Source organism: Crassostrea angulata, chromosome 7, assembly GCF_025612915.1.
Source record: "Crassostrea angulata isolate pt1a10 chromosome 7, ASM2561291v2, whole genome shotgun sequence".
NCBI lineage: Eukaryota > Metazoa > Mollusca > Bivalvia > Ostreida > Ostreidae > Magallana > Magallana angulata.
The window spans coordinates 3,086,611-3,112,542 of record NC_069117.1 but is presented as its reverse complement, the minus strand read 5'-3'; the positions used below and the strand labels follow the sequence as shown (position 1 = coordinate 3,112,542).

The window sequence follows — 25,932 nt, the reverse complement described above, 5'->3', positions numbered from 1 at the left end:
GGTTTTTTGTTGTTGCTTTTTTTTCAAATAAGCGTAACTAATCAAGTAGGGCATTTTCCCTGGGTATGTTTTATTTGATTGAGCAATAAAAAAAGATGGAAAGCCTTCAAAGAGCGATACAAATAATCCATTGATAGAAATGTGACATGACTCGGTATTTTCTCGGTCTTTAAAGTTGACCATTTGCAGTACAATTCAGGACACTCTTTGGCGTATGTTTCGTTTGCGAATAAGCAACGTAAACAGATGCGGAATTGCCTACATGTACTTTTTAGTGATTGTGGAAATATATATGTCTCTGTTTTTAAACCAGCACTATTTTTTTAATTGACAAATGGTTTTTGAAAATCGTGACATAACGTAACTCATAGGCGTCGGAACGGGGGATAAGCCCCCCCCCCCTTTTTTTTTGTTGCAAAGTAAGATAAAACCATAACCTTTTTCTTTTTTGCTTGTAAAGATTTCTCGATAAGTCTAGCCCCCCCCCCCCCACTCTCAATTTGCTACCGACGCCAAACATAGCTAACGTAACATATAACACCCCCCCCCCCCCCAACAAAAAAACAAAAACAAAAACAAAACAAAACAAACTGGATTTTTTTTTTTTAGAGAATGCTACATGTATCCTTTCACGAATAATGGTTTTTTTTTCTATGTAAGTGTCTGTTTGTGAAAAATTTTGAGTTTTCAATTATACGAATTTAAAAATGTGTTTTCACCATGTTTCTCAATGTCAATTAGTAATTATTATAGATAGGATGAAGTGTTAATTAACTACGAGTTTTGCAGAAATCTATTTGAATGCAGAGGTAAGAGGTAGGTAAACGCAGTGGAAAAACTATGAAAATTAAAAGGAACGTTAATTTAGGGTAGGTAACGGGGATAAGATAAGGTTAAGATAAGATAATTTAAGATAAAATTAAGCTTTATTATAGCATGAATCTTTTTTAATTAAGCAAACAATAAAATAAAAACGAATCATGAAAAACGTAACTGAATTAATTCGAAATCATTAATGCATGACCAATGGAATTAACGAAATGTAATGAAAAAAATATGATACGAAGGTATTTTTTGAGAGGAAATAAAATGTTACACGATCAAGCCCCCCCCCCCCGGTTTCCTCATTGTATCAAGAACAGATAACTCTCTATATATATCAAACATTGGGTGCAAAAAGTTCACTTTAACCTTATTTATTTTTTTAATATCACAAAATGCTTGAATCTAGCGGGAGGGTTAGGTGACCCCTGCAAAATCAATTTTTTTAAAATTCAAATTATGATATCCCCCCCCCCCCCCCCAAAAAAAACCCCGAACATCAGACCCCCCCCCCCGGGGGCGTATCCCTTGGAAAGATATTCTGGATCCGCGCAGATAAAATTCTAACAAGCAAACAAAGTCAGGGTAAAGAATTTTATATCTTCATACATTGACACACTGGCTGAAAAGAGGGGAAAAGAAAAAAGTGGGTGTTTTATCTCTAGTGTATTTCAAGATCCTCCACTTTTTATTCCCACGGCTGTTTCCGTTCGACCTGACGCATGCGCTTCCCTTTCACTTGTGTAAATGGCGACATGTGCTTGTAGAAAAAGCTGGGTTTCTCTTGCCATGTACGTCAGCAAGTTAATTCATTGACATTCTGTTATACTGTGAATTACAGCAAAGGATATCTCGTCAGACGTGTTTTTGTTCCTCGGAGTTGAATAAATTTCAAGTTTTCAACCAACAACCTGGAAAGTCTGAGTTGCAGACCACCATATGAAGACAACGTGGCTTCAGTGTTTCTGATTTGGAAATAATTAAAAGACTTTATTTTGTGACATTTGAGGAACACAGTATAGTATCAAGTGAGAGGGAGTCACTGTTTGTAAGCGAAAAAATCAATGCACAGGAAAAGGAAATAGTAACACCACATATGATATTGGGTCGAAGAGAAAGATTGCATTAGCGAATGTCAAAGCGAGGCTCTGTACTAACGTGACATTCTTGGTTTGTTTACTATTTCTGACCTACAGTAACGAAGTGTTGTTGACCATTACAGGCGATCAAAAGAATAAAAATGCAATTAATGTGTAATAATTTCGACAAGTAAACGACGAATTTTTCGTTCAAAGAAGACATAGCTGTTAAAAAACTTTACCATCTGGTGAAACAGCTTTGTGCCTTAGAAATATGGCGGCTGTAAGTGTAAGTAGTGCTTCCAGTTCAAATGAGAGTTTTCACTCTGATAAAAACACTGTCACTCGTCAAAGCAGTAATCCAGAGCTGGAGAGACCAAACCCTTGGAAGAAAAAAGAAGTTGTACCCCCAGAACCTGCTGATAAAGCAAAGGACCCTCCCCCAGCAGTTGCCCCTCCAAAAGAGGATGGGGATGCTAAGCCAGAAAAGGGAGAGAAGGAACCCAAGGAACCTGTAGTGAAAAAGTTTGACAATAAGACTTATGTGGAGGCCCCACTGCCCAAGACTAACCCTTGGAATAAAGGAAAGAAGGGCTCAGCACAGTCAGCTGCCCCAACCTCTCCAGCACCTGTTGCCAAAGCCCCAGTGGTCAAACCAGGTACGGTGATGAAATACAAAGTCTTGTTTATGATAAGCTTGATTTCAGGCTTACACCAGTTGATTAGAAAGAAACACATTCACCTCAACATCATTTTCTGCATGATTAGATTTGAAAATTTTGGGCAATTACTTGGAAGTTGATATCTGCATAAGGTTCCTGTGTCAGCAGGGTTGTCTGTAAATATTGAAGTAGAAGGAATAAAAGACTAAGTAGAAGGGGGTTCTGGTGGTATAGCTTATAGTTAGATTGTGATTGAAATGCAACAATAATAGCTGGGTAATTTTGTCATTATATGTGGAGAAATTCCCCGCCCCTGGGTCTTAGAGACAACCCTGGTTAGTAAAATTATTTTTTTTTGGGGGGGGGGGTGTATGTTGGGCCTATAAAAAAATTGTGTGTTTAGGGTAAGACTGATGAAAAAATTAGGTAGGTAGGGATTTTTTTACATATTTTTTTCTGCATGAATCCTAAGAATGTTTGTTTGTGCCATATTTAAAAACAGATTTTTTGAATAGAAATAATATAGATTTCACAATTAGATAAAAAACAGACATCTAAAAATGGTAGGATCGGGGCATTTTTGTAGGTTAGGTCGGGTTACCCTAAACACACAACTTTTTTTTTTAAGCCTTGTAAAGAAAAATATGTTGTTGTTTTTTATAACATCCAGGAAATGTGTGGTTTTTTGTCATTAACTCCTTGATAACATGTACATGTCATGTACCCTGAATGTGCATCACAATGCTGCAAATTTTATTTGAATGGAAGGATGTTTTGTATTATCATCCCAATATTGTATGTGATTGTAAGGACTCTGTACTGTATCATTAAGTGTCTGGATGTGCAGAGGAAGATGCAATGCACTTATTGATTTACATGTACATTGTCTATTTTTATATATATAACCCATAGATTTCTCTCAATCATTTATTTTCTCTCTCTCCATTGGTCAGAAAAGAAACTATTTGGGACACATTTATTTTTAGTGACATTTAAATATCAAAACAAAAACAAAACAAAAAAATCTGTAAACTTCCATCAAGACTTGGGAGACTTTATTTATAGTAAGAGTATGTACAAAGTTTTCACTTGAAAGTTTGTTCTAGCACCAATTGAATGGAACTACATTGCACTATAGAGGGATTGTTTGATTAGCTATGACTTGCTCTCAGTAAATGGTGCATTCCTCAGTGTGACAGGCTGACTGTAACCCTCCATTGTATGATGTGTCAGATTAGACTGAAAAACTGTGCTGTGAAATGCCCACAAAGTAGTGAACATTGACAAAAAATGTTTGAAGGAGAAAAAACATGTAAAAATCTTGCAATAATAAGAGGACTAAAGACACTTGTTAAGATTGCTCAATATTTCAGATGGTAATAAACTGAGCAGATTTTCTGATAGAATTGGTGTGAAAATGGACAAGCAGTTGACACATGTTTTGTATAAAAATCTTTTGTCTTCTGTCTACAGCAAATGATATTTGTCCTGCCCTTAAACTTTACTTTAGTACAATTCTGTACATAGACATACTAACAGGTGCCTGGTCAGCAGAAATGGAGAACTTGATGACAATCTGAAATTGTATATTTAGTTTTTTCCTCAAGGCAGATGATCATGTCACAACTAACAAATTTTCATGAAGTAAATCTGCACATGTTGAAAGCTGATTACCGATTGTTGTTTGACTTTTATCTGTAGGGAGTTAGTTAAAAGTGAATGTAGCCTAGACAATGAAAGACTAGAGGGAATTAGTGCACACTCATTCATACTTAAAACAAGCTCAAGCAGCAGACCGGCTGACCAATCATTGTAAGGATACCTGTTCAAATCCCCATATGATCAGCCTGTAGAATCCTCCTGAGTTGAGATCTCTGATATACTAGAACCAGATCCAGGGACTTTTTCTTGTCATATTTTGTGTGATAAGATACACATGCTGAAAATAATCATTTAATAAACACAATGCAGACTTCCTTGTAGAGAGTGAAAACCAGCAGTACAAGCAATGTGCATATCAGATAGTGTGCTTTTATATATTCAATAGTCTCCGTAAATGGGCTACACAACGAGAAATACAGATATCTGAGCAAAAAACATTCATGCATTTTTTATGACGTAATGTGAATCACACAGTATTAATGAGTTGTTACCACATTTGATTTTAATTGGTTTGAATAACCTTATGATTTGTATCCAAACTTGCAGTCTACCTAATGATTAGAAATGGTCGTGAATATTAGTGGCATTATCAAAGGACAACATGTAATTAGTTACCGTGCCCACTGTCATGAAGTCTCGGAGAAGATGAAGCTGCTGATCAGTTTTTTCATAAGATTTTGCCTACTAACTGTCACCATGAAGGAGTAGAGAAGGAGACAGGTTTATTACTAAAACCGATTTGGTTTGACTTTTCCGATCGCGTCGCGTTCAACTTTTTCAGCTACGTCATACATAAACAATACCCGCACCTTAACCACAACTTTTTTTATTGGTGGATTCAGCTTATCGCTGATTGGCTGCTGGTTAACTAAGACTAAATTATGCACGGACAGAACAACAACATATCAGAGAATGAAAAATTCACATGGGTACTCGTGACTGTCGAAATTGGGCTATTTTTCGAAAGTGTACACTTGTGATAAAACAATACATACGGTACATAACATATATAGCTGTAGCTCTGTGTATAAATTTTGGGTTAGAAAATATAAAGCGACAGTGCATACAATACTTACATGTACAAAAAAACTTTACGGCAATAAATTGCCGCGTATAAAAATAACACTATTTTTTAAAAATATTTACATCATACCATACCACATTTTGTGCAAATAATCCATTTAAATAATTCTTCATTTAGTTTACTACTGTTAATAATTGTAGCTTTACCCGCCCCAAACTTTCTCCTATTAAACAACCTTTAACCGTACTCGGAAAGCGGATCAAGAACTGTATTTTTTATGTATATAAACAAACCAGTGTTCATGTATGGAGCAGGTGATTGGGGGGTTCAGAGACAGGTAAAATAAAGAAATCTGCAGTAAATGGTTTGTGGATATTTTAGTATATATATTTACACCGAAAGTGATAGGGCAACAGAAGAGAAACGAATCGGACACTTGCCTAATGAAGACGCACATGTACAAACCTCCTTGCACTCTCCACTTCCGTCTCGTTCTTTCACACCATCGTTCAATACTTTTATTGACTGTCGATTGCCGATCGAAAGGTGTAGAAATCGAGGAATTCATACCTATCACTTTGACTGGCAAGTTAGTAGGTAATACATGTGCATTATACATTTACGGTATTTACATGAAATGAACGCTTAGCACATGCAACTTTTAAATATTATATTTTTTATAACGCCGTACTCTGGACCGTAGCTTGAGGCTATGGTTTAACGCCCGTTTACCCACACAGAGAGAGAGAGAGAGAGAGAGAGAGAGAGAGAGAGAGAGAGAGAGAGAGTTTGTTTAGCACAGAATTTAAACATACGGGATAGTCGATTTTGAATGAATAAAATTGGGGGGAAATAAACTGTTCTGAGAAATCATTCAGTTCTGGCATTGCATAAGCGTATACTGATAACTCGGCCTAAAAATAGGAGTTAACCAATCATATAGTTTTCACACCGGCGGCGTGTATAATTTATGCATGACGTAGCTGACAGAAATGATCGTGACGCTATAGGAAAAGTCAAACCAAATCGGTTTTGATAATAAAGTGGTAGTCTCTGTGGCTTTCTTGACCTTCTGTGGAAGTGATGGATGAAATCTGGGTCATTTGTTGAAGGTCATTAGAACTTCGATTGTGTTGTGTTACATTTATTAAACTGTTGATAGAATATGGAATTCGTCATCCCAGAAATGAGATGGCCTTCTTGAAGTCGAGAAGTTTGCTTTATAATTCTCGAAAATATGATATTGATATTCAATTATTGTAAGAGATAGATTAAGTGATTTTATTGATTGATGGCTGGTTTCAGTTTATCAAACAAATCTTCCAAAATCAATGTAAAGGATAGTTGTAAGATCAGCTGCACTTCATCTGTACAGCAAGAAAATGTGATCAGCTAAGGGGGAGATACAGATAGTCACCGACCTGTCAATGTCTGGGGGTGGGATCATTGAATGTTAGGATGAGAAGTAATGTAGATGTTGAATTTTGTCCCCATTAAGACACATGTGTTACCTGTAAATAGATAATGACTGACATTTATCTACGAGAACATGACAGGTGTAGCAAGTCATGGGTCCTGATAACTTTAAAATATATTAAACACTCTTCAGGATCGGAGACTCGGCAGTCAGGTGTAAGTTCTTACCTCACACGTACTCCATTTCTTAGCTCAGATTTCACTTCATGACAAAAGTCTGCACTCCATATTTTGTTTTAACTGAACTGATGTATAATGACAAAAATTTACAGTCCTCATTTCATGACTGATAACTACCATATGTTGCAGAAATTTTGACATTTTACAGGCAACACAGCTAATGTATGGAGCTGGTATTAATGTTCAATTGAGAACAGAATTAATGTGCAGTGATTGCCAGTGAATAGCTAGCTCTCGTGCTTTGTAGTAAAAGTTCTTCTGTGTGAAGTTTCATCTTTTCGTTCTGCTAGACAGACAGCATTTAATCTTAATACTAAGTTGAAGACTTGACATCACTGTCTTAGGAATCAATGCCTAACGCCTCCACGCATGCTTGCTGATTAGTGAGGAGTTAAACTTTGTAAATCACTGCAGGATTTGGGGATGGTCACAGAAAGAAGTGCATTGTGCTTTATGAAATGCATTTCTTTATTAGAGAATAGAAAATCCTGAGGCTTGATTTTGCAATGTCTATTTCTAAAAAAAAAAAATTAATCCAGCTTTAGCATAAGGTTACCTGGGAGTCACAGGCTGCTCTCAGTAGATTGAGTAAAAAGTTGTATTCTCCATACAAAAATAAAACTCAACTTTCAGTTTGTCTCATGAATTTGCAAATTTGTCTGGGGAAAATAACCACATCAATAATTAGTTTCATTTTATAAGGGGGAATTTTATTTAAATGAACATCATTAATTAAAGCATAATTAATCTAGTTTAGGGATAGGAAAAAAAAATGGTCAATTGTTGAAGATGTTTATGATCTTCTAAGAAGTTAGTCACTGCAGAATGTCATGTGACAGCAAGATGGATTAAATTGATACAGAGGCATCAATTAAAAGGGTGACAACTTTATCTGGGCTTTTCCTACTTCATTTTAAAATGACGATGAACTCTACAAATCTAATTTCAAAATAGTGGGGAAAACGAGAGTACCTTAAGGATAACATTTGTTTAATGTTTATTCGCAAAACTATATGATTGATTTTTGTTGTTGTGAAATTAACCCATTTTTGTTTGAAAACTTTTTGGGGGGCAAAATTATTTAACTTATTTTATTATTTTTATAGAACCAGTTGAAGTAGCAAAACAGAAACCAGTCGTAAAGCCAGATGCTGAAGTAGTTCAGGAAAAACCAGTCGAAAAGGTAACCCTGAAAAAAAAATTTGGAAATAAAAAAAATTAAAGTGATAACACTGCTGAAAACTTATTTCAATTTATTTAAAATTGTTGATATGTTGAAGATGAAGCAATGTATAACATTGAGATGTATTGTTCTTACAGCCATCAGCTCCCCTGAGTGATGAAAACTGGCCAGCTCTGGCTGAGGTGACAGAGGTAAAGCTTTTTTATATATTTATATATATGTATACCTGAATAATAAATTTTTAGAAATAGATCAGAGGTAAGTCTGTTGGTGACACTTCTTATGTCAGGATTTAAAGAACGATGAAATCTATAATTTGCAAAGACATTCCTTTTACAGCTTATTATTTCATATCTTTTATGACATCTTTTAAGGTGTTGGTCCCAAAGAAAACCCCAACCATGAAATCGACCAATCAGCAGCAGACAAACGCCCAGCAGCAGCAGGCTTCATCCGATTCAGGAGGAGACGACTCCTCTAAGGAGAACAAGGAGGTTCACTCTGGTGGGGAGGATTCGCATCAGCAGCCGAAGAGGAAAAGCCGAATATGTAAGTATTATTGCAGGGAAAATAGTGCAGTATTTGAATTGCAAGTTAGAAGGGGTCCCAGCAGTGTATGCTAAATCCTAGAGATTCTTTTTCATGTTGGTCTCGAGACTTTCAACAATGTCAACATGGATCTCTTGGTGTGTGTCGATATATTTGGTCAATTTTTTAGCAGTTTTTGAGAGATGAATTGTAGAATTGTTGTTTTTTTATTTAATCAAAAGCTTTTCTAAACCTTGATAGACAAGGATTCTGATCAAAAACTGTTTTGGAAAAAAAGGAAAACTATTTAGGTAGACTGGATATTTTTACTGTAATGGAAATAGGATCTTATATTGTGATAATATCCCTTGTTATGGTGAAGAAAAGCCGTGTGTAATTTTTTTAAATTGAATATCTTCATTGTAGCCTCAAAACAGAAGTGGGTGCCATTAAACATAGAAACCAAGAGGAGTCGTAGCCACGGCCGGGCAAATCCCAGGGAGTCGAGGCGAGGAGGGAAAGAGGACAAAGGTCAGTGTGGATATAGTCCTATAAACGTGAACTAGTCTGTGATCCTGTAAATGTAGGAAAGGATGTGATCCTGTAAATGTAGGACAGGACGTGATCCTGTAAATGTAGGAAAGGACATGATCCTGTAAATGTAGGAAAGGACATGATCCTGTAAATGTAGGAAAGGACATGATCCTGTAAATGTTGAACAGGATGTGATCCTGTAAATGTGAACGAGGAAGTGATCCTGTAAATATAGGATAGGATGTAATCCTGTTAAGGTTGGCTAGTCCATTTAGTCCTTTATATATTGTCCTAAAAATTTAAGCTAGAATGTGATCTTTTATTCACCAGACCAGTGTGTAATTGAGAAAATTACCTAACTTGGCCACATTGTTAATGTTCCCCAGATCAAGTGGTAAAAAAATTATCTGACTAGAGATATTCTTATTAACAATCTGAAATTTCTGTCCTATTGATCCAAAGTTATAACACTGACTCTAGACAGGGCAAACAATTTTATAAAGGTGACCCAGTGCAAAACAAGCTTATTTCTAAAGATTGTTTTTTAGAGCAGAAAATGAATGAACATAGTTTATAGTATTGGGAGTATTGTTGTAATGTATATTATACATAGCAGGTGTTAATAGTGTTCTATAAAAGTTCCTGCTCGAATGTAGCATGGTTATTTAGTGGATGATTGAAGCTTCAAGAAAAAAGACTCATTTATAAACAGAAAAGGTTTCCAATGTCAAGATCATATGGATAGGAAATAAGGTCTATGATGATTTAACAAGTGCTAGAGATAATTACCAATTATACATGCACATATAATCACAAAGGTGGAAGGTTAGTTGCTCAAGCATTCCAAGGTAGAAGTATAAGATGGAGGAAAAATTCAAATTTTAGTTTAAATCCTAATAAAGTATTGTAAGTATACTTAGTATATGCATTCCTAGGGTGCACAAGGGATCTTTAGCAACCATTTTCATTTTCCCTATTCTCAAAGGGAAAAAACTTGGATCAATCACCTTAACTGAATTATTGTGTTAGTAGACAAGATATGTGTTAAAAGACCAAAGTTAACCGGGTAACCAGCACATGTGCCAGACAAAATATACACGAGACAAGTAGATAAATGTCAATTTTAACACCCAATCCAGGACCTTGATTCAGTTGATTGACAGGGTCATGTTGAAGTCTTTGGTGTAAGGTTTAGTAAGCCTTTTATACACTATAACTCTAGTTAATGTTGATAAAACAGATGATTGCTAATGTCTATCCAGGTACAAGCCTGTCCGGGTTCTTTGAATTGTTTAAGTGCTTAGATTTACAAAATAAGAATTGTTAAAAAAAACTCAGTTGTTCACTCCTGTTGTGGTTGAATTTGTTGAATGAAGGCAGGCAGAAATCCATAATATGAATTGAAATTAGTAACAAGTTTGGTCAAAAAAAATAAAAAATGAACAATTTGCAAATGCAAACTTCTGTCTGGTGTATATGCCCACTCTCACAGGGACTATGGACTGAATACACACTGCTGTCTGGTGTATATGCCCACTGTCACAGGGACTATGGACTGAATACACACTGTTGTCTGGTGTATATGCCCACTCTCACAGGGACTATGGACTGAATACACACTGCTGTCTGGTGTTTATGCCCACTGTCACAGGGACTATGGACTGAATACACACTGTTGTCTGGTGTATATGCCCACTCTCACAGGGACTATGGACTGAATACACACTGCTGTCTGGGGTATATGCCCACTCTCACAGGGACTATGGACTGAATACACACTGCTGTCCGGTGTTTATGCCCACTGTCACAGGGACTATGGACTGAATACACACTGCTGTCTGGTGTTTATGCCCACTGTCACAGGGACTATGGACTGAATACACACTGCTGTCTGGTGTATATGCCCACTCTCACAGGGACTATGGACTGAATACACACTGCTTTCTGGTGTTTATGCCCACTGTCACAGGGACTCTATGGAATAAATACACACCGCTGTCTGGTGTATATGCCCACTGTTACAGGGACTATGGACTGAATACACACTGCTTTCTGGTGTTTATGCCCACTGTCACAGGGACTGTAAGGAATAAATACACCGCTGTCTGGTGTATATGCCCACTGTCACAGGGACTATGGACTGAATACACACTGCTTTCTGGTGTTTATGCCCACTGTCACAGGGACTCTATGGAATAAATACACACCGCTGTCTGGTGTATATGCCCACTGTTACAGGGACTATGGACTGAATACACACTGCTTTCTGGTGTTTATGCCCACTGTCACAGGGACTGTAAAGATAAATACACACCGCTGTCTGGTGTATATGCCCACTGTCACAGGGACTATGGACTGAATACACACTGCTTTCTGGTGTTTATGCCCACTGTCACAGGGACTCTATGGAATAAATACACACCGCTGTCTGGTGTATATGCCCACTGTCACAGGGACTATGGACTGAATACACACTGCTTTCTGGTGTTTATGCCCACTGTCACAGGGACTGTAAGGAATAAATACACACCGCTGTCTGGTGTATATGCCCACTGTCACAGGGACTATGGACTGAATACACACTGCTTTCTGGTGTTTATGCCCACTGTCACAGGGACTGTAAGGAATATATACACACCGCTGTCTGGTGTATATGCCCACTGTCACAGGGACTATGGACTGAATACACACTGCTTTCTGGTGTATATGCCCACTGTCACAGGGACTGTATGGAGTAAATACACACTGCTGTCTGGTGTATATTCATTGGAACCCAGGGACAGATTTGATGAGTCGGTGCCCCAGGCCAGTGTTTGACAGGCAGTCCTTACTGCAGGTCACTGGTGTTCTCTCTGTTCAGCTGTCTCGATGCAATCTATGCTGCTATCTGCTTATTTCTGACAATCCCTTGTGCTGGAATTCGATTAATTTGGTCATAAACAGGATTTAAGTGTTTGAATGTCCTTGATTGTTGTATGTGTGAGTTTTGCTCATAAGAAGCAAAGCTATGTATGTGAAGATTATGTACCATATGGCCACTGTTTGATATTTTGGATCTAAGAATGTCTGACTAAATTGAAGGAAACTAGAATTTGGTGCCAGTTGATGGATAATTTCAATGTTACATCATGACAAGACATCCTCGATCCAAAATCTCAGGTAGGCCGACAGGTGTGTGAGGAGTTACAAGCCTGAGTGGCTGTCGTCAGGCCCAGAGACGAGCGATCATCAGCGGACACCTTGCTCCGTGACATTGTTAGACCAGGCAATGAGGAACGGTCGTTGACGATGTTTTTTACAAGTTCTATTCAATTATCTTATCTTTTTTATTCGAGGCTTAGGTTTTAAGAGATCAGTGTGGTCGAATGTTATTAATTGGGGGATTTTTGTGGTAATTAGAGATAAATCATCAGCACAAAAACAATGTTTATGATATAAAATGATGGCAATAATGATAAAAATCAGTGGCAAAAGCAATGGTTTATCTGCTATAAATATGATATTGAATTGAAAGAAATGTAAACAAGTGAATTTAACTGATGTTGAATAAAGAATAATAAAGAATAAAGATCTACTTGCTTAAATATTTCATTGACATTCAAATAAAGAATAATATGTTGAAAACAATTACCGTATTTTCCCGACGACTCGTCGATGCAGACGACTCGTCGAATTGCTCATTTTTAGCCAAAATTTTAACAAAATCCTACGATACGTCGATTCAGACGACACGTCGAACTTATCGCTTCAAAATGGTGTATAAAACTGCAGTAACATTATCAGTATGATGCCACGATGTCCCCGATATTGCTACCAATTGTTATTAATGATTAACATTTAAACAATTACTCTTTATACTTATGCATCATATTTTCAAATACCGACAACATCTACAAAGTCGCTTGCATTGTAAACAATTCCCGATATCGCGTGTTATGCAAAATTAAACTTACTTGACAGAAATATTTTATTCCCGTGCATTAAAATAATCACCCACTCTGACCATCGCTAGTGTATTCGCCATTACGTAACCAGCCACCTGTTGACTCGGCGCGTGGTCAATGTTTGTTTAACAATTTCCGGTGTCAGAGGCATGCACCTGTCTCGTGTCAGACTTCAAAGGGCGATCTCAAGTGCAGAAAGCTTAGCAATTACTATGATTTGATGAAACTTGTTTACTTTATATCCAGTAATACAGTTACACGCTATTATTTTAAAGAGACACTGTTAGAATAGATTGATCATTTGTACGACATGATAATGACGATATACGACATACATACGTTTCATAAATTTTTTATTTAACAATAATCAAAGAATTGGACAATAATTAATTAATGAACTATATTCACTCTAATAACGGTACTCTTTATGTACACAGTGAGTGAAATTGCCGTATAGACATAATAGATGTCAGTCTTAGCAAGATTATTAACACAACCGGGATCAGTCTACCGTATAAACAATAGAGTTGATAATTGCTGATTATGTATTTTAAGATTGATTTTGACCATAAAATATTTCTTATTTATACTTTCCACTAACAACTCTTTACTAATAAAATAATAAAACTTTAAAACATTCCCCAGACCTACTGCAATATTTTTTTCCATCCAAGTTTGGTTTCAATTTTACTGCGCAATATTATCTTCCCACTATAGTGATATATGGAATCATGTGACAATGTGTTTATAAAAACGGAACGGTAAAACTTTTAATTGATTAAAAAAATACACCATTGTTCAATAACTGTTATTAATATGTATTCTAGTGTTAACAGATGAGTGAAAATGATAATAATTAAAGATGAACATTGAATTCAACAACGTAATTTTCAATAACACAGCCAGCTCAAGATGATTAAAACCAAGATTTTTAATATTTTTTTTCACAATTTTCTGACCTCAAGCCTTAGACAAGTCGATCAAGACGATAAGTCGAGTGCTCTGCTTCAGAGGAAAAAAATACCGACTTATCGTCGGGAAAATACAGTATGCAACCGACTTATTTTCATGGCTTTCTTAAATGTAATTTTTTTACTCTTAGGTTCTGACAGCAAAAATTGGAGAGATGACATGAGACCCCCTAGCCCGAGGGAGGGAAGAGGTTTCCGTGGATACGGATTTCGAGGCAGGGGCCGGGGTAGAGGAAGAGGCAGAGGAGGTAGAGGAAGAGGCATGGATCAGACTGTGGAAAACCTCACAGGTAAAGTACTGAGAAATCTCCTTAGTGTGAACTGACTATGATTGTAATATCTAATTCAGAGAGGCTTGTAAAAAATCTGGCATTATGTAAAACCCCACTGTAAAAAACATTCACCATACAATATGTCCAAAATATAGATCCATATAGGTAAACTATTTATGTCCAACTTGTGTTGAGGGTGAAAATTGATCAGTATTTAATTGTAATTTTTTCAGGACAAGACTTCAAGTACTCGTATGATGGGGAGCAGTTTTATACTGACCCAGCTGCTGCGAGTCCCACGGCAGGCGGTCTCTCTCCCTCAGGTTTCGGAACGGTGTACTTCAACAATCCTTACACTACTGATGAAACAACACTGAAGGAGTTTGTCAGGAAACAAATGTAGGCTTATCTCAAGTCTCTTCTGATTAACAAAAACAAATGTAGGCTCATCTCAAGTCTCTTCTGATTAACAAACAGACTTGCCAACAATGATATTTAAAGCATATTTTATACACATTTCAATATAAAATAACTTTGTTGCACCTTACAGTGCTCAAATTACTATTTTGCACCTTATGTGTGAAAAGACTGACCCAGGATGGTAAATAAATGCAAAATTAACATTTAATTTTGATTTGCCCTAATTTTTCTAACTGCACCGCAATTATTTTTACCTCTGTCATATGAAAATAAAATGCCACTGAACAGAAAATTTATCTTTAAGAAACTGGAGCTGAAGATTTGTTTTGTTTTTCAGTGAGTACTATTTCAGTGATGAGAATTTACAGCGTGACTTTTTCCTGAGACGTAGAATGGACACGGATGGATGGATTCCCATCAGTCTCATTGCCAGCTTCCACCGTGTTCAGGCCCTGACACAGGACGTAAACCTGATTATACAGGTCAGGAGTGTGCCTCCCTCCCTCTTTCTCTCTCTCTCTCTCTCTCTCTCTCTCTCTCTCTCTATCTTGCTCACTATCGTTACCGTCTCTTTCTCTCTTCTTTTACACACATCAAACAAAATCATTAGATTTTGTATTTTGTGAAGTAATTTGTAAATATAGAGAGTTAACAGTATTTTCATTACCATTGAAAGTTCGTGAACAAATCTTTACTTCAAGATTTCTGTTACTTCTTCAAAGTTAGAGTTTTGAATTTTAATTTTGATAGGCTTTGAAAGAAAGTGAAACATTGGAGATGTCGGCTGACAATTTGAAAGTTCGAGGGAAAGAGGACCCTACCAAATGGCCCCTACAGGGGTCAGTGGGGCTGAGTATCTCCTCTAAACTCCATGCTGATGTCCCGGAGTTCGTCCCCGGCAAGGCTTACACATTCCACCCCGACGATAGTGGCATTTCTCACGATACCGGTGGGTCTATAGCTCAGTAGTCATTAGTTCAATTGTTATACTTTTCATAAACAAAACACCAGTTGAGTAAATGTATATATCTTTTTTCGCAAAGAAGTTTTGTGTCTTCCTAAAAGAATTTGTGAAGATGTTGATTGTTGCTGTTTGATGTATGCCCTGACATACAATACAGATGTAATAGCAGCTTGGATGTAATAGCAGCTTGATGTAATAGCAGCTCGATGTAATAGCAGCTTGATGTAATAGCAGCTTGATGTAATAGCAGCTCGATTTCTGATTCTCTGATTGTTTTGTAGAAGATTTCCACGAGGAAATGAGTAACAGGAATGGGATGGGTTACCTGATGGACGACCTGACAAAGTACGACCCGGTGGGTCACTCGGTCCTCTCTTCCAGCGCTCCGGAGCTCCACGGAGAGTGGATGGAGGTCAAACGCAAGGTCCGATTGGCCAAAAAGAAAGAGGTACGGGTCTGTTTTAAAATTTTTTTTATTTCATTTTCAACTAGATTTTGAATGCTTCTCTGACATGACATGAACTGTCTGGTTTTAAGGTTACATTTTGTTGTTGTAATGCATCTTAGAGTCACATCAAGAAAAGAATTGATTATCAATAGCCTAAAACAAACCATGACTGAATATATTACATTTTAACCAATGTCACAGGAGAAGGAAGCAGAAGGAGATGTGTCTATTTCAAAGGAAGATGAGAAAGAGGAGCTGGATTTTATGTTTGATGAAGAAATGGATGGACTGGAAGTAGGACGCAGAAATCAGTTCTCTGAATGGTAAGGCTTGTCTCAGAGTTATCTTCCTTCAAGTTGCATTTATATATCACAATGTTTGCTAAATGATAGTCTTATCTGAGAGTTATCTCCCTTAAACTTATATTGCAATGTTCTCTTAATGATATGCTTTTCTGAGAGTTATCTCCCATACTGTTTTATTGCAATATTTTAACTGTATTACATCATGGACAAAGTCATTTAGAGAATATACCAGTAGAGGACAATTTTGTTGCTTCTCATCATTGTGATTGTGTATTGTGTTGTTGAAAAATGAGATACAAGTTTAGTAAAAACAAAATAAGGTATGAAAGACTTTTGATTTCTTTTGTGATTGTTTATTATAATAAGTTGATTTGATAAGTTGAAAAAAAAGTATACAAATCTTCAATGTTTAATGTTTCTGTTTGTCTGCACGAGAATTTAATTGGTCTCTGTGTTTGGTCTGTACAGGTCTGATGAAGACTCAGACTACGAGATCACAGACCAGGATGTCAATAAGATCCTGATTGTGACCCAGACACCTCCTGCCTTCAAGAAGCACCCCCAGGGGGACAGGACTGGGGATCACATCAGCAGAGCTAAGATGACCTCTAATATGACCAAGGTCATCAATGATGGCCTCTTCTATTACGAGCAGGACCTACACGAAACATTAGACGTAAGTGTCACCATCAGTCAGTGTACCAAGTCTCAGGATTAGGTTATCTCATTAGGGTTTTCTAAAATTAATGTTAGTAGAGCTAATAAAAAGAATATAATGAATATCTAACTATCTCAATTTTAATCTGATGATTTGTGCAATACACGTCAAAGTGAAATGTACCTGTATTTTTTGCAGATGGATTTTGGTCAGTTTCGGACAGTCAATGTAATAACTCAGGAAGAATTTCAAAGTATTACCCCCAGTGTCTCTACCCCACACCAACAGGTGCCCCCACCCCCTCCAGTCTCCTTACAGTCAAGTAAGTTTGTTACCCGTACACCTCTGTACCTGTAATTACACTCTCAGGTGACATTCCCCATCAACAGGATAACATGACATTTGTCTGCTTTGTTTCAGCTGCCAAAAAAGTACCGACACCACCCCTCAGTGATGCCAATGGTGCAATTCTCGCTCAGTCACTGCCAGCCAATGTGCCCATTACCCCGGGCAGACGAGACATGGGGCCCCGCACCCCCCGCAGTAAGACTGACGATCAGACTCCCCGGTTCTACCCTGTCATGAAGGACTCTAGTCACCCCCCAGATCCACAGGTAAAAACGCCACATAGAATTAAATAGCAGTATTCTATAAGTAAATGTAGCTGTAAACGAGTTCAATTTATATAGACTTTAGGCTTTTAAATCCATATATATTGTTCGGTATTTTTGTACGTCTTTCATTAGGCCACATATACACTGTATGTTTCTAAATTTTTCTACAGTTTGTGTTCGTGTGTGAAGAGGTTGTTCCTTACCAATATGTATTACAAATGTGTTATATGTTGTATGACATTGAAAGGACTACTACTGTATCGCCCTTTGTATAGACATCTGTACTGCAGTGTGTACCTGTAGAGCTCTAAATGATAAGAGCTGTGATGTTGTTTTCCAGACTCCCAGAAAGAAAAAAACCAGGCACAGCAGTAACCCTCCAGTCGAGAGCCACGTGGGATGGGTGATGGACGCCAGGGAGCATCGCCCGTCTCGATCTCGAAACAACTCAATGTCTCAGAGGTAAGTTTGTCTTAAATATAAATATCAAACATCTCGCATATCTCTATGAGTTATCCAAAAGGCAGTATCTAAAAGCATCTCGTTATTCTTGTGTTTCGGGTGTATGTGTTTGTCTATCAAAGTCTAGTTATCAAGTACATCTCACTGTCAGTCAGTCAAGATCTCAAAATGTCTACCATGGACAAGCTTTATCAGGTGATTTTTCAAAAACACTCTACCGTAATGTCGCGTGTATAACACACACTTTTTTTCAGCCAAAGTTTGGTCAAAAGTGAGGGCTGCGTGTTGTACATAGGACTAAAATTTTACCCCATTTTTTCAAACCGTGATTCTTGATACCAGGGGAGTAGTGACTGTCGATATATAGCGTATTATGCAAGTTGTATGAGTGTATACTCAATTTACTGCATGTATTGAAATATTTATCCTCTCTCAACACTATTTCTTGCATCTAACAAGTTCAAATATCGTCAGTGTATTCGCCATTACGTAAGCAATCACCTGTTGACTCGGCGCGTGGTCAATGTTTGTTTAACAATTTCCGGTGTCAGAAGCATGCACCTGTCTTGTGTCGGACTTCACAGGGTGTTTTCAAGTGCATGAAGATTAGCGATTATTCTGATTTTATTAAACTTGATAACTTCATGTCCAGTTATGCAGTTAAATGTTATTGCTTTACATCGACACTGCTAAAAATACATTGATCATTTGAACGACTTAATAATGACGATATACGACATACATATGTTTCTTCACAATGTTTATTTATCAACAATCAAAGGGTTTGACTATAACTAATCAATTAAATCATTTCTTTTGATGTTGTTTTGGTTTATATCTGCAAACATTATTACTTTTAAGCATTAAGTTGGGTTGCTGTTCTTCTCTGCGTATGATGATCTTCAACTTCCCCGCTGTTGTATATAAGAAACTCTTTACGAAGTGTCAAATGATATTTGATACTGCCAATGTAAATCATACCGTCCTTTTTAAGTAAAATTGTAAGAACTTTGACTCTAATATTGCTTGGATCCGATCAGGAAATTACAGTAATTGCGCTTGGGTTATAAAATTATCATTAAACATCGATAGTTATTTGGAAAAATGGCGGCTGTCATTTTTCATCGTCTGTACTATTTTCCGATCACAAAATTAAAGAAATTACGCATGAATTATAAAATTAAAGAAATTATGCATGGATTATAAAATTATCATGAAACATTGATAGTATTGGGGGAAATAGCGGCCGTTGATTTCGCCATTTTTTTGGGTGTGTGTTATACATATGACCTGCCGTTTTTTGCCATTTTTTTGGTCAACTTTGGGGGTGCGTATTATACACGAGTGCGTATTATACACAAAACATTATGTCTGACATCTGCTGTAGACCCCTACACATGACAAGGTCATTGGTCGCTAAACTTGTCCAAACTCTGGATACTTTTGACAAATATTGTTGATAGAATCGTTCAGATTGTGGAAACAATTTGCATTGTTCTTACATGTTGAGATATAAACTATCCATTTGTTTACTCCCAGCCCTACAGAAAGTCAAATATCAACAGCTTTCGGCAGCTATGGAAGTACACCACATGCATTTCCTAACTTCCACCATCCTTCACATGAACTTCTGCAAGATAATGGATTCGTGTGGCATGTGTACCATAAATATCATTCCAAATGTTTGAAAGGTATGTATAGGAGTCGTTCTGTTTTGCAAAGAATATGCTTTTCCATACTTTCCAAAGTAGGTTTCGTGGTAGTTTTCTAATCAATTATGAAACGTTACAGATCGTAAAAAGCTTGGTCCTGGTCTCTCCCCTGAGATGAACACCATGTTTCGATTTTGGTCCTTTTTCCTACGACAACATTTCAATAAGAAGATGTACACAGAGTTTCATCAGTACGCTGTAGAAGATGCAGCTGCTGGCTACAGGTATGTTATATTACACACCTGTGCATAGTTCTGTTATTTTATACACCTGTGCATAGGTATGTTATGTTCTCACCTGGGTACAGGTGTGTTATGTTACATCTCTGCACAAGCATGTCATGTTATGTTATACACTTGTATACAGGTCATGAATGTTATGCTTTGCTAAACAGCTGAATACATGTATATTATGTTATACACCTGTGTACAGATGTGTTATGTGATCACCTGGGTACAGGTATGTTATGTTATATCTTTGCACAAACATGTCATGTTACACACCTATGTACAGGTACATGTATGTTATGCTTTGCTAAACAGATGAATACAAATATGTTATGTTATACACCTGTGCACAGGTGAGTTGTGCTCACCTGGTTACAGGTATGTTGCACACCAGTGTACAGGTATGTTATTGTATATGTGTTCTGTGATTCACCTGGCTTATATTCAGATATATGGCTACTAGCTGCTTCTGTTGAATGCCTGTAAGGATATAGCAATGCAGATTACACTTTTTACTGTGATCAAAATAAATGTTAGCTACTGAAATACCAGATCTTGATGCTTTGTTTTGTAGGTATGGCCTTGAGTGCCTATTTCGGTTTTATAGTTACGGGTTAGAGAAGAGGTTTAGGCCAGATTTGTACAAAGACTTCCAAGAAGAAACTATACGAGACTATGAAAATGGTATGTTTAATACAGGAGCTTGATTTTACTATGACTGTAATGGACAATTTATGCACAATTAGAATCTGTCTCTTAATGTGATTCTATTTTTGATGGTGATTGAAAATTAATCTTGCAGGTCAGCTGTATGGTCTGGAGAAATTCTGGGCATTCTTGAAGTATTCCAGAAGACAGGTGGATGTTGATCCCAAAGTACGCCAGTGGTTGTCCAAATACAAACGCCTAGAAGATTTTCGTGTAGAGGTACAATATTACAATATATTAAGAATTAAATATACCTAGTGCTCAAAGCAAGACTGAGAGAAAAAAAAATTTCATAGGGCAAGTCATGGTGGGGAGATTATAAATTGATTGAAAAGAGGAGTTTTAAGGTGACTAGAATAAAGCGTTCTTTCTTAGAAGCATTTATTATTGCTATACTTGTCTTGGGGATTGATATTCTTGGACCAGTGCTTTATCTACCTGTATACATAAGCTATATGTTTTACTGACCTTTGCCCTCTGTAGATGTTTGCTGACCAGGACGGCGGTCGACAGAGACACACCAGTACCTCCAGCAACAGGGAGCGCCACTTGTCTGGTTCCCAGAGGGAGCGCCACGCATCTGGCTCCAAAAGTGCCAAAGCCAACCCCACTGTAAAACAGCAACAGCAGAAAGCCAAGGAGACGCGCCGGGAAAGGACAGTGTCTGATTCCCAGTCTGTACAGAAGTCGCGATACGGTGGCCCAGGAAGGCGGGACTACCGACCGTACACCGGGCACCAGGACAGGAAACCCCGCCCAGAGTCAGCTCAGTCTTCCAACCAAGGCAAACCATCGCAGGCAAAGCAGGAAAAAAGCGAGTCTGTGAAAAAAGACGATAAAACCGACTCCTCCAAATCAATACAAAACAAGGAGAAAAGTGAACAGTCAAAGCTTTCTGCCAAAACAGATCAGTCTAAGGCAGAAGTAACAGCCAAGAAAGACCAGTCAAAACCAGACAGTAATTCAAAAAAGGAACACCCTAAACCGGGCAGTGTGAAACAGGAGAACCGACCAAAGTCAGGTCAGGGGAGGACGGATAAAACGGCCAAATCGTCGCCTTCACCAGGCCCGAAACACAACTCCAACCAGAATTCAAAACCAGCCTCGACACAGAAACCGCAGGCAAACAGTAAAACCACAAAGTCAGCAGATGCTCAACCGACTTCTCAAACCAAGACCTCAAAACCAGAATCCAAGTCATCTCAACCGAAGAGCCCACGGCCAGCTCAAAACCAAGCTAAAGACACCCCCTCTACAGAGAAGAGCAGTGAGACGAACACTCAGGCCGGTGAAAAGCAAACCTCTTGATTTCAATTTTTTTGGCAAGACTTCTTTTCAAATCATTCTCACCATTTAAGTATTTGACTCAAGAAGCAGTATCAGCTTTACAAGCCTGTCCCACTTATATAGTGCTAATGGGCTTCACATATTCAACTAGATGCTCTGCAAAGAAAAAAAAATTGTTATGGAATTCATTGTTTTTAATCATTGTTGATATTTTTGTTACAAAGGCATTCTTTTATTAGCATTTATACAGTCTGTTGTTGTTAAAAAATAGTTGTAGCTTTTGCACCTTTTTAAATTTCTCATCAAAGTGCACCAATGTGGCACAAATTGCTGGTTGTTTTTCTTTTTTTAACAAATATAAAATATATATCAAACACTCATCTCTAGATATGTTATCTCAAAGTGGATGTAAGTACTTCCTTGCCATAATTGTACCATTCACCATCCATTGCTGATTAACATAGTCCATTATGGTTGAAGTGCTATAATGTTTATCGGGTAGGAACCCGATTAATCTATCTAGAGAGGAATTTTGGCTCTTTAGGACTGAATTCAAGCTATGCAATAACATTGTTCTCTGTGTGACATTAATACACTACCCATTTAGCTCTTTCAGTTGGCATGGTGTGTAAGTTATTCATCTCATTCAGGCTTCAAAAATTACAAGTCTACACACTGAAATCACAGATATCAGGTTTTGTAATTGATTTTGCTGTCAATCAAATAAATATATTACACACACACAACACACACACATAAAAACGTGTCAACTTAAAACAATAAACAGACCTCTTAGAATATTCAGGCAACTGAATGAATTAGTGATGTAATCCACATAGTGGTTTGGAAGACTCAGTAGCAGGAGTGTAATGATGAAGTAAATATGTATTCCTTTTGTACATATTATCACATATATACCCACATTGATGTCATAGTCCTTGTGTTGAAGATGATGGACATGTTTGTCCTAGTTTTGTCCATTTCCTTTCAAAGGTCAAGGTCAAACTTGAGAAATGGTAACTGTTCGGTTGGCGTTTGTCTTGGTAGATGTAGAAATTTGTCTAATTTGTAGAGAGGGGTGTAACAGGAGTTGAGAAACAAGCAGTGTAAGAGCTTGCAGATCATGCAGTGTGTGGTTACGACACACTCGTACCTGCAGAGGATATTAATCTTTAATCGAGCTAGCCTTAAGTTTGGTTAATACAAAATAGCATCAGCTTCAACAAGCACTTCATTATTTAGAATATGGGTAAAATTTTTGATAAGTTAAAATTTCTGTGTTTATTTATTCATTTTAAATTGCTGCAAAACTAAGGGCAGTATAAGGGGAAAATGTGAATGAATGTATGAAGTAACTTTTTGTACTTCTGACTAGTGCTTATAATGAAGAATTCCATTATCAAAAATTATTTTTTATATTTTGATGTATTTTTGAAGCAGCATGCCCATATATCAAGAATGTTCAATTGCTTTGGTGGAAAAACTTGTAACCAAATATTGGGCTTGATTATTGTGTATTTGTGGGATTGAAGTGATGTGTGTATTGTATAATGTTGCAAGAGCTTATCACTTTATATATATATTGTTAAGTAACTTTACATTGCTGTTTCTTTCTCGTGTGTAATGTGACTTTTTTTGCATTTAAATGTATTTTTTGAAGAGAAAAAAAATTAAAAAGGAAAAAGTAAAAAAAAAAAAAAGTAAAGGAGAATTTTTTTTCTGTTTGTTATGTAAATAGTTATTTAATATGTCCCTGGTTATGATATGATAGCTTCCTCATTATTTCTATATAATTGTGTTCACTGATATTTAATTCTTCGTGTAAAAAAAGAAGAAAAGTAAAATAACCACATTGCAGATACAGAATGTAGATTCTATGTACCATTTATATAAATTACATTGCTAAATGAAAATGTACTTGTTTGTTGAATTTGTATAGTGTTTTTAGCCATTCCTTTTTGTTGTAATTGGATTTTAACCTTTTACTGTTTAATGAAATGATTGCACGTTAACATTGCTGATATTATGACATGTTAAAATCATGTGTAAATTTGGGAAATTGACCAAGGTACATAACTTTTGTACATACAATTATTATGCAATTTGATTCTGTCGAGTGAAAAAACCAAGAAATACTTGATGTGATTTTGTAACTAGTCTTCAGAAATGTAAAGAATGATAGGATAATCTCATTGTATTGTGCAGTATGAATCATAATAATGGTCAGGCGTATCACAATTGTATCATCCATTTTGATTATATAGAAATTGGGGATTTGGTTTTCTCTTTTATTTTCCTTATGGTGTATCTACATTTTCCAATTTATTTTTCTAATTCAAAAGTAACCTTTAGTTATCACAGTTTTCTGTATAAATCAAGGTTGTTCAAATATTTAAAGATTAAACAGAAACTAATGGCAAATCTGAGCAAATTGCAATTGTGATTTTGTGACATAGGTGCTTGAAGACATTGTACAGTTCTCATAACATTGATGGATGGGTTAGTAGCCAGCATAAATTGTCCATACTGTATGTTTTGTTGCTTATGACTATTATTTTCATAGTTAGTAGACACTATTTAAAAAAAAAAAAAAGAAATTAAAAAAAATCGTCCCAAAAAAACTTCAATTAGTCTTCAATTTATTTGTTCTTCAGAATTTGGAATACATGTACAGGTACCACAATTCATAATGCAAGCAATGGAAGAATGGACTGCTATTTATACTGAATTATTATTCCGCTATTTAAACATTCTGTGTAACAGTGGGTTTTTTTTTTGACAATTGCAGGTCACGGCAATTAAAGGTCTCTTTCCTTGTTATTGTCATATTCTTCATATTACCGGTACCCAACTCCTTGGGAAACCTCATGAATTTTCTTACCATGCATATACAGATCTGTAAGCATTAATCTGAAATTTTATCAGTTTATAAACATAGTGAAATATGATTTTTCTTGGAAAGAAATCTTCATACTTGCTTCAATCTCGAGCAATAAGTGCATAATACTTTTATAAACATAATTCAGCTCTCTTGAGGCTTCGAATTTAGAACAACGAGTTTGATGAAATAACAAGACAATCTTGCATAACGGTGTCAACATGTAGATAATAACAATCAAACGTGGTCCTCCTCAGTTCTCCATTCACATTATGGAGGTAAAATAAATTTCAACAAATATAAAACAATATACAATAAACTTTATTTCGAGTCGTTTCTTACTTAAACAATGGCACATTTGCTAGATGACAAAATTGTGATATTTTGCACAATTGATATAATGACAACACTTTGCTTTGAGGCAGTGAAGAACACAAAAATGTAATATGCATAAATGTCCATACAGATATAAACATCTATATGTAGATATTGGTATAGGAGGAACAATTCGCATGCATTTCTATTAAGAAAAATTGGTTATTAATAATGGGTTTTTTTTTATATTGACAAAACCCTGAATTTGCCATTGTGGAAAAATCATTTCATTTCTTGAAGATTTATACAAAAACTATCGTGGCATTAATTTTTCTAAGAATTATAAAGGCAAAAAAAAATTGATTTAAATAAATGAGGCACTATCAAACTTAGAAATGAGGTAGTGAAAAGAGTGGGGGGTGGGGTAATACTGGAGCCAGGCTGAGTATGTTATATTTTATGACCAAATGCTGCAGTTAACGGCCAGAGTGTTTGGGGGGGGGGGGGGGGCAGCACAGAACGGCCTCAGTGTACACAGATAGGATGGCTGAAGTGTTGAATTAATGGACATCACAGGATAAGCCATCATAAAAGGAT

The 25,932-nt window shown here is 36.6% G+C and overlaps 1 protein-coding gene across 1 annotated transcript; it reads left to right on the top strand.

Annotated features, from left to right (window-relative positions):
- The first annotated feature begins 1,561 nt into the window (after nt 1-1,561).
- Nucleotides 1,562-24,769, top strand: LOC128156435 (la-related protein 1B-like). Its single transcript, XM_052818582.1, has 20 exons — nt 1,562-2,560; nt 8,012-8,088; nt 8,226-8,279; nt 8,463-8,637; nt 9,043-9,147; nt 14,197-14,355; nt 14,571-14,736; nt 15,095-15,239; nt 15,508-15,706; nt 16,003-16,169; nt 16,371-16,492; nt 16,943-17,150; nt 17,331-17,454; nt 17,553-17,746; nt 18,087-18,208; nt 19,748-19,899; nt 20,000-20,144; nt 20,722-20,831; nt 20,950-21,074; nt 21,339-24,769. Exons 1-20 carry the CDS (start codon nt 2,176-2,178, stop codon nt 22,161-22,163), a joined length of 3,759 nt encoding a protein of 1,252 aa, XP_052674542.1. The 5' UTR covers nt 1,562-2,175; the 3' UTR covers nt 22,164-24,769.
- The last annotated feature ends 1,163 nt before the right edge of the window (nt 24,770-25,932 follow it).

Bases quoted from the DNA above. Each gene is read 5' to 3' on its own strand.
- LOC128156435 (XM_052818582.1), top strand. From the start codon at position 2,176: ATGGCGGCTGTAAGTGTAAGTAGTGCTTCCAGTTCAAATGAGAGTTTT. The intron at 17,747-18,086 runs GTAAAAACGCCA...GTTGTTTTCCAG, and splicing joins GTCACCCCCCAGATCCACAG to ACTCCCAGAAAGAAAAAAAC. The intron at 18,209-19,747 runs GTAAGTTTGTCT...GTTTACTCCCAG, and splicing joins AACAACTCAATGTCTCAGAG to CCCTACAGAAAGTCAAATAT.